The sequence below is a fragment of the Phyllobates terribilis genome, unplaced genomic scaffold, assembly GCF_046119375.1.
Source record: "Phyllobates terribilis strain yellow unplaced genomic scaffold, ASM4611937v1 Scaffold_9__5_contigs__length_417890890, whole genome shotgun sequence".
In the NCBI taxonomy this organism is placed as follows: Eukaryota; Metazoa; Chordata; class Amphibia; order Anura; family Dendrobatidae; genus Phyllobates; species Phyllobates terribilis.
The window spans coordinates 132,268,088-132,280,992 of NW_027362769.1; the positions used below are offsets into that span (position 1 = coordinate 132,268,088).

At 40.4% G+C, this 12,905-nt stretch overlaps 1 protein-coding gene across 1 annotated transcript in view; it reads right to left on the minus strand.

Moving 5' to 3' along the window:
* Positions 1-12,905, minus strand: part of LOC141161753 (sodium channel protein type 2 subunit alpha-like) — a 231,400-nt gene that overhangs the window by 79,394 nt on the left and 139,101 nt on the right. The window contains exons 11-12 of the mRNA XM_073647026.1: positions 10,430-10,564; positions 8,739-9,023 (exon numbers count right to left, since the gene is read on the minus strand). Coding sequence (XP_073503127.1) covers positions 8,739-9,023; positions 10,430-10,564 — 420 coding nt within the window. The remainder of the gene's footprint in view (positions 1-8,738; positions 9,024-10,429; positions 10,565-12,905) is intronic.

Genomic DNA, 12,905 nt, shown 5'->3' on the forward strand with positions numbered 1-12,905 from the left:
CAATCCTGGTATGCATGGTCCCCTCACCCCCCAATCCTGCTATGCTTGGTACCCCTCATCCCCCAATCATGGTATCCTTGGTACCCCTCATCACCCAATCCTGGTATGCATGGCACCCCATCCCTCATTCTGGTATGCATGCTACCCCTCATCCCTATTCTGGTATGTATGGTACCCCTCATCCTGGTATACATGGCACCCCTCATCCCAATTCTGGCATGTATGGCCCCTCATTCCCCTCCTGATATGCATGGCACTCCTCATCCCCCAATCCTGGTATGCATGGCACCCCATCCCTTATCCTGGTATGCATGGTACCCCTCATCCCTATTCTGATATGCATGGTACCCCTCATCCTGGTATGCATGGTACCCCTCATCCCTATTCTGGTATGTATGGCCCCCTCATCCCTATCCTGGTATGCATGGCACTCCTCATCCCCCAATCCTGGTATGCATGGCACCCAATCCCTCATCCTGGTATGCATGGCTCCCTCATCCCCAATCCTGGTATGTATGCCCCCCCCCTCATCCCTATCCTGGTATGCATGGCACTCCTCATCCCCCAATCCTGGTACTGCTTTGCACACTCTTGGCATTCTCTTGATGAGCTTCAAGAGGTAGTCACCGGAGATGGTCTTCCAACAATCTTGAAGGAGTTCCCAGAGATGCTTAGCACTTGTTGGCCCTTTTGCCTTCACTCTGAGGTCCAGCTCACCCCAAACCATCTCGATTGGGTTCAGGTCTGGTGACTGTGGAGGCCAAGTCATCTGGCGTAGCACCGTAGCACTCTCCTTCTTGGTCAAATAGCCCTTACACAGCCTGGAGGTGTGTTTGGGGTCATTGTCCTGTTGAAAAATAAATGATGGTCCAAACCGGATGGAATAGCATGCCGCTGCAAGATGCTGTGGTAGCCATTCTGGTTCAGTATGCCTTAAATTTTGAATAAATCCCCAACAGTGTCACCAGCAAAGCACCCCCACACCATCACACCTCCTCCTCCATGCTTCATGATGGGAACCAGGCATGTAGAGTCCATCCGTTCACCTTTTCTGTGTCACACAAAGACACGGTGGTTGGAACCAAAGATCTCAAATTTGGACTCATCAGACCAAAGCACAGATTTCCACTGGTCTAATGTCCATTCCTTGTGTTCTTTAGCCCAAATAAGTCTCTTCTGCTTGTTGCCTGTCCTTAGCAGTGGTTTCCTAGCAGCTATTTTACCATGAAGGCCTGCTGCACAAAGTCTCCTCTTAACAGTTGTTGAAGAGATGGGTCTGCTGCTAGAACTCTGTGTGGCATTGACCTGGTCTCTAATCTGAGCTGCTGTTAACCTGCGATTTTTGAGGCTGGTGACTCGGATAAACTTATCCTCAGAAGCAGAGGTGACTCTTGGTCTTCCTTTCCTGGGGCGGTCCTCATGTGAGCCAGTTTCTTTGTAGCGCTTGATGGTTTTTGCAACTGCACTTGGGGACACATTCAAAGTTTGCCCAATTTTTCGGACTGACTGACCTTCATTTCTTAAAGTAATGATGGCCACTCGTTTTTCTTTACTTAGCTGCTTTTTTCTTGCCATAATACAAATTCTAACAGTCTATTCAGTAGGACTATCAGCTGTGTATCCACCAGACTTCTGCACAACACAACTGATGGTCCGAACCCCATTTATAAGGCAAGAAATCCCACTTATTAAACCTGACAGGGCACACCTGTGGAGTGAAAACAATTTCCGGTGACTACCTCTTGAAGCTCATCAAGAGAATGCCAAGAGTGTGCAAAGCAGTCATCAAAGCAAAAGGTGGCTACTTTGAAGAACCTAGAATATAAGACATATTTTCAGTTGTTTCACACTTTTTTGTTAGGTATATAATTCCACATGTGTTAATTCATAGTTTTGATGCCTTCAGTGTGACTGTACAATTTTCAAAGTCATGAAAATACAGAAACATCTTTAAATGAGAAGGTGTGTCCAAACTTTTGGTCTGTATATATATATATATATATATATATATATATATATATATATATATATATATATATATATATATATATATATATACTTATATACGCACAACCACACAAATACACATTTAAATATATCAGAGAATATGAATGATAACAAAAAAAAAAATTTCTCCACTCATGGTTATTGGTTGTGTGAAGCCATTTATTGTCAAACTATTGTGTTTTCTCTTTTTAAATCTTAATGACAACCAAAAACATCCAAATGACCCTGATCAAAAGTTCACATACAACAGTTCTTAATACCATGAATTGCCCCCTCTAACATCAATGACAGCTTGAAGTCTTTTGTGGTAGTTGTGAATGAGGTTCTTTAATTTCTCAGATGGTAAAGCTGCCCATTTTTCTTGGCAAAAATCCTCCAGTTCCTGTAAATTCCTGGGCTGTCTAGCATGAGTTGCGCACTTGAGATCTCCCCAGAGTGGCTCAATGATATTGTGGTCAGGAGACTGAGATGACCACTCCAGAACCTTCACTTTGTTCTGCTGTAGCCAATGACAGGTCGACTTGGCCTTGTGTTTTGGATCGTTGTCATGTTGGAACGTCCAAGTACGACCTTTGCGCAGCTTCCGGGCTGATGAATGCAAATTTGCCTCAGTATTTGCTGATAACGTACTGCATTCATCTTTCCTTCAACTTTCACCAAGTTTCCTGTGCCTTTGTAGCTCTCACGTCCCCAAAACATCAGCGATCCACCTCCGTGCTTTACTGTAGGAATGGTGTTCCTTTCATCATAGGCCTTGTTGACCTGTCTCAAAATGTAACGTTTATGGTTGTGGCCAAAAAGTTCAATTCTGGTGTCATCACTCCAAATTACCTTGTTCCAGAAGTTTTGAGGCTTGTCTCTGTGCTATTTGGCATATTGTAGGCGAGATACTTTGTGGCATTTGCGCAGTAATGGCTTTCTTATGGTGACTCGACCATGCAGACCATTTTTCTTAAAGTGCCTCCTTATTGTGCATCTTGAAACAGCCACACTGATAGTTTTCAGAGAGTCCTGAATTTCAGCTGATGTTATTTGTATGTTTTTTTTTTTTGCATCCCGAACAATTTTCCTAGCAGTTGTGCCTGAAATATTTGTTGGTCTACCTGACCATGGTTTGGTTTTAACGGAGCCCCCGATTTTCCATTCGTTAATCACAGTTTGAACACTGCTGACTGGCATTATCAATTCCTTGGATATTTTTTTGTATCCCTTTCCTATGTTATACAGTTCAACTACCTTTTCCCATAGATCCGTTTACAATTCTTTTGCTTTCCCCATGACTCACAATCCAGAAATGTCAGAGGCTGGATGAAAGATGCAAGAGTCTGTCTGGGTCCCAGAAACTCACTCAGCTTTTATGCACACACACTGATTACAAGGAAACAGGTCACAGCTGAGGATGTTACCTTTAGTAGCCATTCAAACCCATTTGTGTAAAATTCTGTGCACCAGGGTATGTGATCTTTTAATCAGGGTCATTTGGATGTTTTTGGTTGTCATTAAGACTTAAAAAGAGAAAACACAGTAGTTTGACAATAAATGGCTTCACCCAACCAATAACCATGAGTGGAGAAAAAGTTTTTTTGTTATCATTCATATTCTCTGAAACAAGGACAAGAAATGAAAAATTCTGCCCGGGTATGTAAACTTTTGAGCACAACTGTATATATCATATATATACATATTTGTGTATACATGTATATACAGTATATATATATATATATATATATATATATATACACATATAGTTAGGTCCATATATATTTGGACAGAGACAACATTTTTCTATTTTTGGTTCTAGACATTACCACAATGAATTTTAAACAAAACAATTCAGATGCAGTTGAAGTTCAGACTTTCAGCTTTCATTTGAGGGTATCCACATTAAAATTGGATGAAGGGTTTAGGAGTTTCAGCTCCTTAACATGTGCCATCCTGTTTTCTAAAGGGACCAAAAGTAATTGGACAATTAACTCCAAGGCTATTTCATGGACAGGTGTGGGCAATCCCTTCGTTATGTCATTCTCAATTAGGCAGATAAAAGGCCTGGAGTTGATTTGAGGTGTGGTGCTTGCATTTGGAAGGTTTTGATGTGAAGTAAACATGCGTTCAAAGGAGCTCCCTATGCAGGTGAAACAAGCCATCCTTAAGTTGCAAAAACAGAAAAAACCCATCCGAGAAATTGCTACAATATTAGGAGTGGCAAAATCTACAGTTTGGTACATCCTGAGAAAGTAAGAAAGCACTGGTGAACTCATCAATGCAAAAAGACCTGGTCACCCACGGAAGACAACAGTGGTGGATGATCGCAGAATAATCTCCATGGTGAAGAGAAACCCCTTCACAACAGCCAACCAAGTGAACAACACTCTCCAGGAGGTAGGCGTATCAATATCCAAATCTACCATAAAGAGAAGACTGCATGAAAGTAAATACAGAGGGTTCACTGCACGGTGCAAGCCACTCATGAGCATCAAGAATAAAAAGGCTAGACTGGACTTTGCTAAAAAACATCTAAAAAAGCCAGCACAGTTCTGGAAGAACATTCTTTGGACAGATGAAACCAAGATCATCCTCTACCAGAATGATGGAAAGAGAAAAGTATGGCGAAGGCGTGGTACAGCTCATGATCCAAAGCATACCACATCATCTGTAAAACACGGCGGAGACAGTGTGATGGCTTGGGCATGCATGGCTGCCAGTGGCACTGGGTCACTAGTGTTTATTGATGATGTGACACAGGACAGAAGCAGCCGAATGAATTCTGATGTATTCAGAGCCATACTGTGTGCTCAGATCCAGCCAAATGCAGCCAAACTGATTGGTCGTCGTTTCATACTACAGATGGACAATGACCCAAAACATAAAGCCAAAGCAACCCAGGAGTTTATTAAAGCAAAGAAGCGGAATATTCTTGAATGGCCAAGTCAGTCACCTGATCTCAACCCAATTGAGCATGCATTTCACTTGTTAAAGACTAAACTTCAGACAGAAAGGCCCACAAACAAACAGCAACTGAAAACCACCGCAGTGAAGGCCTGGCAGAGCATCAAAAAGGAGGAAACACAGCGTCGGGTGATGTCCATGAGTTCAAGACTTCAGGCAGTCATTGCCAACAAAGGGTTTTCAACCAAGTACTAGAAATGAACATTTTATTTACAATTATTTAATCTGTCCAATTACTTTTGGTCCCTTTAAAAACAGGATGGCACATGTTAAGGAGCTGAAACTCCTAAACCCTTCATCCAATTTTAATGTGGATACCCTCAAATGAAAGCTGAAAGTCTGAACTTCAACTGCATCTGAATTGTTTTGTTTAAAATTCATTGTGGTAATGTCTAGAACCAAAATTAGAAAAATGTTGTCTCTGTCCAAATATATATGGACCTAACTGTATATATATATATATATATATATATATATATATATATATATACACACACAAACATATACATTTATATGTCTAATTATATATTTTTTATAGTGCCCTATTTAAAGAAAAAATAAAATTATAGGTTTATTCTGATTTCATGTCAGATATTGAGAAAAACAGGCATATGTGTTTTTTTTTATATAGTGTATGTAAACTTCTGGCTTCAACTGCATATGTGTCTGTGCTGTAGTTTTTTTTTAAGGTGCCCTATATCAAGTGCTGTGATGGCTGACTGTTAATCTTAATAGCTAAACCAGCCCCCTTCTCTGACACAGCTAATGCAATGAAAGAAATGGGGGCTGGCATAGCTATTGAACTAATCTTGTCAGTCAAACCCCTAAGACGGGTATAAAATAAAACTATATCAGACACTAAGTTTTATATAACTTTATCAAGAATATATATAACGTTCATTTTTCTAAAGAAGACAAATCCTTTAAGAATTCTCTAAGGGACACTGTGACCCCTGTGATAGGAACCCACAGGCACTACCTTAACACCTAAATGCTTAGTCCACCCCTGACCTCACTGCATATATACAAATTCAAACCCTGGTTACAATGTGAATAACTCAGCCTTATATTTAGTATCTAGCATTCATACCGTAATTCCCCACATGATGTTTCTGGTACTTTTAGAAATCAGGCCCTTTTATACATTCGCTGGCTCACTAATTATTAAAGATCTTGACTATTGTAAATCTGACACATTTATATTGGTACATCGCTCATAATTGCAGCAGGATTAACGGGGAGGAAAGTGCTGCACAGGGGATTGTGTGCACCTTTGAAAGTCATTTCTTTCTTTGAACTGTACATTCCCCAGTGGTTCAGCTCAAATAACAATGCGCCCACACAGTCCTTAAAATAAGACACTTATGGGTAGTTTGACGTCTATTTCACCTCAGAATTCCTGTCTTGTACTGTATGATTTTCTAAGTAATTGATAAAATGACTCGGAAAATATTTCAATTGATCTATTGAGGGGTCTTATGAAAAGAAATAAAAAAAAAATGTAGAAAACTACTGCACTATAGAAATTTTGTGACTAAGGATTTAGACTCTCAAAATACTTTCAAATAACAAGAAAACATATTGCCTTATTGATCGGGCACTGCCCTGTGCAAATCCTACTTAGCACAGATGAACATGTGACCGCTGCAGTCAATCATTAACCTCAGTGGTTACCCAAGCATCAATGCAAAAGAGTGGTGGAGGATCAGTAAAGTATTACATATGTTCTTTTTTTTACAGCATTCTAAGAGTTTTTTTCTTAAATGTTTTAGGTGTCTGGATAAACTATTATCTACTACTAATCTTAAAAACTCACTATAAGTCTAAGGTCACACCAGCATATATTCTATCATCCGAGATAATTGGGCTGATTATGATTATCACACTCTGACTAAACTCTGATCAAAAATTGATCACCGTGTGATCATAGTGTGATCTGATTCTCACGGATGAGAAGATGGAGAAAAAATTCTCCATCTTCTCCATTGTAGAGCCTAAAGAAAGTGGAGTAGAACACCCAAACAATCAGAAACAAGGAAAGACTTATTTCAATTTAAAAACACTATTATTGGATAGAAATATTAAAAGAGTTTCCTTTTCAATATATATATGTGACACTAATAGGGAGCGGTCATATAGGGTAAGAGAAACACACATAGCAGTTACGGCAATTAATTAGTGGGTCCCCCGGGAGAAGAATGCAGAAGATCCCGTCAGAAGGTACAAAATTAGTGAAACAGTTAGAATAATATATACACAATGTATACCATTGTAGGGCGTTTGTGCAAGTTCAGAGTCAGAAAACAGGAGAAAAATGGCCACTACTCAGATAAGAAAGATGGCCAGGATACAGAGACAAATCATGGTATAGAACTCACCCATGGGGACTGGGGTAACCACGTGGCCGTACTGCACCATCTATACCATGATTTGTCTCTGTATCCTGGCCATCTTTCTTATCTGAGTAGTGGCCATTTTTCTCCTGTTTTCTGACTCTGAACTTGCACAAACGCCCTACAATGGTATACATTGTGTATATATTATTCTAACTGTTTCACTAATTTTGTACCTTCTGACGGGATCTTCTGCATTCTTCTCCCGGGGGACCCACTAATTAATTGCCGTAACTGCTATGTGTGTTTCTCTTACCCTATATGACCGCTCCCTATTAGTGTCACATATATATATTGAAAAGGAAACTCTTTTAATTTTTCTATCCAATAAAAGTGTTTTTAAATTGAAATAAGTCTTTCCTTGTTTCTGATTGTTTGGGTGTTCTACTCCACTTTCTTTAGGCTCTATGTTCGATTAAGGAGTACCCTGTTTATCTATGTACCATGGTGTTTGATCCAATTTTTTGTCATCTTCTCCATTGTGTCCATGCGCGAAAATCAGACTGTACTCAGGTGTCATCCGAGCGCAGTACGATGGTTTCCATGGACTCATTGACTTGCATGGCCGAGTGAGATCCGATAATCAGATCCAACTCAGGCATGCTGTGATTTTTCCCTGGTCCGAGACCCTATAGAATATCATTGGTCCGAGTATGAGCCGATGTTTTGTTGGATTGCACTTGGATCAAAAATACGGTCATATGCACGAGCCCTTAGGCCAGGATCACACGACAGTATTTTCTCTCATCCGAGGAAATTAGACCGATTATGCTAATCGCACTCTGATCAGAATGTGATCATAGTGTGATCCGATATTCTCAGATGAGAAGAAGATGGAAAGAAAATTTGCACATTTTCTCCATTCTAATTAGTCTGAGAAAATTGGACCGCACTCAGATGTCATCCAAGTGCGGTCCGATTTTTTTGACGGACTCATTGATTTGCATTGCTGAGTGCGATCTGAAGATCGGATGCAAATTGTGCATGCTGCAATTTTTCCTCGTATAGACTCGGTCCCAGGAAAAAATCGGACATGTGCACGGCCCCATAGAATAACATTGGTCTGATGTTTTGTCACGTCTCCTTCAGACCAAAAATCTGCACCTGCCCTAAAGTGCAAATATCATTTGTTTTTCATTTTGACAGGTCTATGATTCACTGGCCATTGGGAGTCAGTAGCCAAATTGATTTGCTCCAATTGAGATTCATTTTTGGTGGTCTTAATAGAATTAGTGCCGATGGGTTTCTCTCATTGCATTGCACAGGCGGCGAGTCGCGAACCATTTTGCGAAGTGAAAAAGTGCAAATCAGCAAAATGTTAGCTTTAAAATAATCTTCCCCCTGTATATTTAATTTTTTTTTTCAACTTAGTTTCTCATTCCACATTGTTACCTCTGGAAGAAGTTCTGCACGGGCATATGAGCCACTGACCAATGAAACCACTCCGTTACAGTCCACAGTGCTGTGCATTTTACCATTTCTGAGAGAGGGACTGGTCTGGCTAAGGTTACTATTTAACCGATCTCGTCTTGCAGGCAAAGGCAGAGAAAGGTCCCTTCTGCTGTCATTATCTTCAAACGTGCTATGTTCATCATCAGCAAAATCATTCTCTGATCCTCCATCCTTGACATGATATCTGAAGCTAAAACCACTGCTAATATGAATACTTGACCGTGTCTGCAAAACAATAACCACAAAGAATTATATTGAGGCATAGCTGAGCAATGGCATGAAAATTTAATTGTGATTTATTTCCGTTTGGAGAGTGGACAAATATTGAGCTAAGTGTCAATTTTCAAAAAAACTCAGGAGATTTCTTCAATTTTTGTCTAATTATGATCAACAGACTTGTTTGGTGGTCTTTGGGATTTATTGTAATTGAAAGCTGAGTTATGGAGTTAGTGTGAAGTCTGAGGATGTGGCTTCTACAGTAGATACCAAATAGAGGGCAAACAGGATTGATCGTATGAATGTGATGGCACCAAACAGAAAACCAAGAAAGCCCTTACTCTGTGATATTGAGGGAGGAAAGAAACTTAGTATGGGTGGTCAGGTCAATTTTCAAAAGGGCAGTCAAATACTACAGAAGATCACAATCTGGTATTCAGAAAAACATGCTTTATTACTAGAGAAGAACACAGTCTATTATACATAAGAACACACTATTAGTACTGAAGACCACAGCCTGTTACTCAGAAGAACACCGCTTATTGCTACAGAGGAACACAGCCTATAAATAAAAAAGAACACAGTCTATTATCACAGAAGACCACAACCTGTTACTCAGAAGTACACTGCTTATTGCTACAGACAAACAGTGTATTACAGTAGAACATAGCCAATAAACTAAAGAAGAACACAGCCTATTACCACAGAGGAACACAGTGAATTACAGAAGAATACAGCCTACACTACAGAAGAACACAGCCTGTTACTCAGAAGAACACTGCTTATTGCTACAGAACACAGTGTATTACAGAGGAAAACAGCCTATAAGTACAGAAGAACACAGCCTGTTACTCAGAAAAACACTGCTTATTGCTACAGAACACAGTGTATTACAGAGGAACACAGCCTATAAGTACAGAAGAACACAGTCTGGTACTCAGAAGAACACTGCTTATTGCTACAGAACACAGTGTATTACAGAGGAACACAGCCTATAGGTACAGAAGAACACAGTCTGTTACTCAGAAGAACACTGCTTATTGCTACAGAACACAGTGTATTACATAGGAACACAGCCTATAAGTACAGAAGAACACAGCCTGTTACTCAGAAGAACACTGCTTATTGCTAAAGAACACAGTATATTACAGATGAACACAGTGGCTACTAAGTAATGTATAGGGCTGCTATATTCCACCCCATTAGATAGTTTACATCTAGTATCTGCTGGACCAGTTTTCAGTTGATTGGGAGGGGAGTTCTGTGTGTCAGACCCCCAACCAATCTCATAATGACCATATAGGTAATCAATAGTTTCTAATTTAAGTATCATTAAATTCCACTGGTTGCCTTTTGCAAGAACTATATAACTTCTGCAGATCCACAAGTACAATGTGTCAATCCTCACAGTCTACCTGCATTCCTTTGACCACACCGGGCTTCGTTCTCTCTTTGTCATCCTTATTTGATAATGTAGACGAGCTCCCAGATAGATCATCCAGGTCACCATCTTCACTATCCTCTGTGTCTGTCGGTGCTTCTGCTGCAGCCTAAAGTGAGAAGTGGGGATTAAAAAGATAAACCTTTGATGATTAAAGGGGTTACCTGCTATGGATCAACCCTCTTTGATAGAAGGCGCTCTCAGGGTATCACGGTTCCTGTGGAAATTTGGCAGCAAGTATACCATTTTCCTGCAGCGTCAACGCATTAGAAATATTGCATTACATGTTTCCTAATAAAATTAATAGCCTGTCTGTGTAATGTACAGACCTATTAAGTTCCCCAGAGAGAGAATTTATGTAGCAGCTCTCTGCTCTACAGTCTAATAATCAAGACTTGACGAATATGCAGAAATGAGAGGCACCAAATAGATGCTGCTTATATTTGTTTTAATACAGCAGTTTGCCACATTTTGTTTTTGCTGGGGTGCTTCCTCCTCAGCTAACCACTGATCCTACAACATGGAGATTTCCTTGTGGTGCTGTAGAACTGTGGGGGTGCAGAGGCTGACGTTGCACCTCTCTGAAAACTGTTACTTTAATTGTATTGACAATGTACTGTTTTTTATGTCTTATCCTCCTGTAGGCTGCCGTTCCTGCTAATCAGGACTGTTTGGGATATCTCTAGAGCCAGCCCATGGTTGGGGAGGAGTATTAGGGACCTGTGGGTTAGTTTCAGGTCTTGGATAGTCTATTGAGCAGGGAGAAGGGAAGAAGAAAGGACACCCTTGGAAAAAGGTGATCATCACCGTGTGTGTGTGTGTGGTTGAAGACAGCAGGAAACAGGAGAAAGAACAAGACAATCCCAATGGTAGTGTTCTTCTGTAAACAGGTGAGTTGGGGGAAGCATACAGCCAGGAACTTTAGAAGGGTCACTAAGATACTTTAGGGAACAAACTAGTGTTGGCCAGGCCTTGGAAGCTGCGATCAAAGAGAGAGAGTCAGCAAGGCTGGGGCAGTAAGGTGATAGCCAGAGGTTCATCCTCACGTGATTCCCAAGAAGTGGGCTGAAGTGTAGTGGTCAGTGGAAAAAGCACAGCTCATATTGAAAAAGGATGGAGGTCCCTGACTTAATCTGCAATACACCAACTGTGACGCTGTTCATGTCTATTGAAAGAGTACCTCTATATTCTACAAAAGAACATGACAACTGCATCTCATGCTTATCTATGTGCACAATCCAGATTGCTAGTAAAAAGGACTTTGTTTTTATGAACTGGTGTGGGAACTGGCCCACTCTAAGAGTTGAAGAACTGAACTGGAAGGTGTCTGTAGCAGAAACACGGCCACACACACCAAATGAAGACCACGTTTTTCTATAACTTGCCAGGTCGTGGAAGACAAATGCCTCACCCACGGCTACTGCTCTAGTCCATGTTACAGAACCTCATAACACACACCTCAGCTGACAAAGACCTTCCTTTTGGAAAGAGTACGAAAGATTATTTGTCTCAATATTGGGTAGAAACGTCAACCCTTACTCTTAAATAAGAAATTCTGCAGGAGCTGACTGTACTTTCTACTTTAAACTATAAAGAACATTACAAGTTACTTCAGCTGAGGTTTACAGCCATTGGCCTTGTACTTTTATATCGTCAGAGAACTCCTTGGATTCTTCAAAGTGGTCAACCCCTCAAAGTTTGCATCTATTTCATTTTACCCCTTCCTGACTTGTGACAAAATTGTATTTCACATGTTGAGATGTTATACAGCCAACCTGTAAGTGCAGTGATCAGAGCCAGCTCTGATAGCTGCAGTTTACCGCTTAGATGCCACGGTCAATAGCAACCGCAGTATCTTAATGGTTAGACCAAGGAGGGTCCCCCACTTTAACGTCATCATCACCTTTTTTTTAAAGTCTTTTACTTTTCTGATTCTCTAAATAAAACAATTGAATATATTTAGTATTACCATATTCGTAAATCGTACTAACCCGAAGAATAAAGTTACCAGGTCTTTTAGAGCCACACAGTGAACACCGTATAAATGAAACCTGAGCAAAAATTATAGAATTAGATTTTTTACCATTTCACCTTATACTTTTTTTACAGTACCTTATATGATAAATTCTGGGAATTAAAAACTTTATGTTCTTGCTGTGCTGCAGCCATTGTTGCTGTTGTGCTGTATCTGTGGGGTGGACCAAAGTTCAGAGGTGCTTGGCCCCGCAGCAGAGGTGCTGTGGACCACTTGGGTGGCTCTTCCTGTGGGTGCAGTTTTGTAGCAGTCGTGGCAGCCATGCAGCACTACATCTAATAGAGCAAGGATCTACTTAAAAATAAGTCACTGTGGCGTGGCAGTGGGCTTATACACTTTGATCAACATGTTATACACATCAATCAAAATGTTAACTAAGAACCTTATGCTCATTTTTTTTTAATTTTGCTTAATT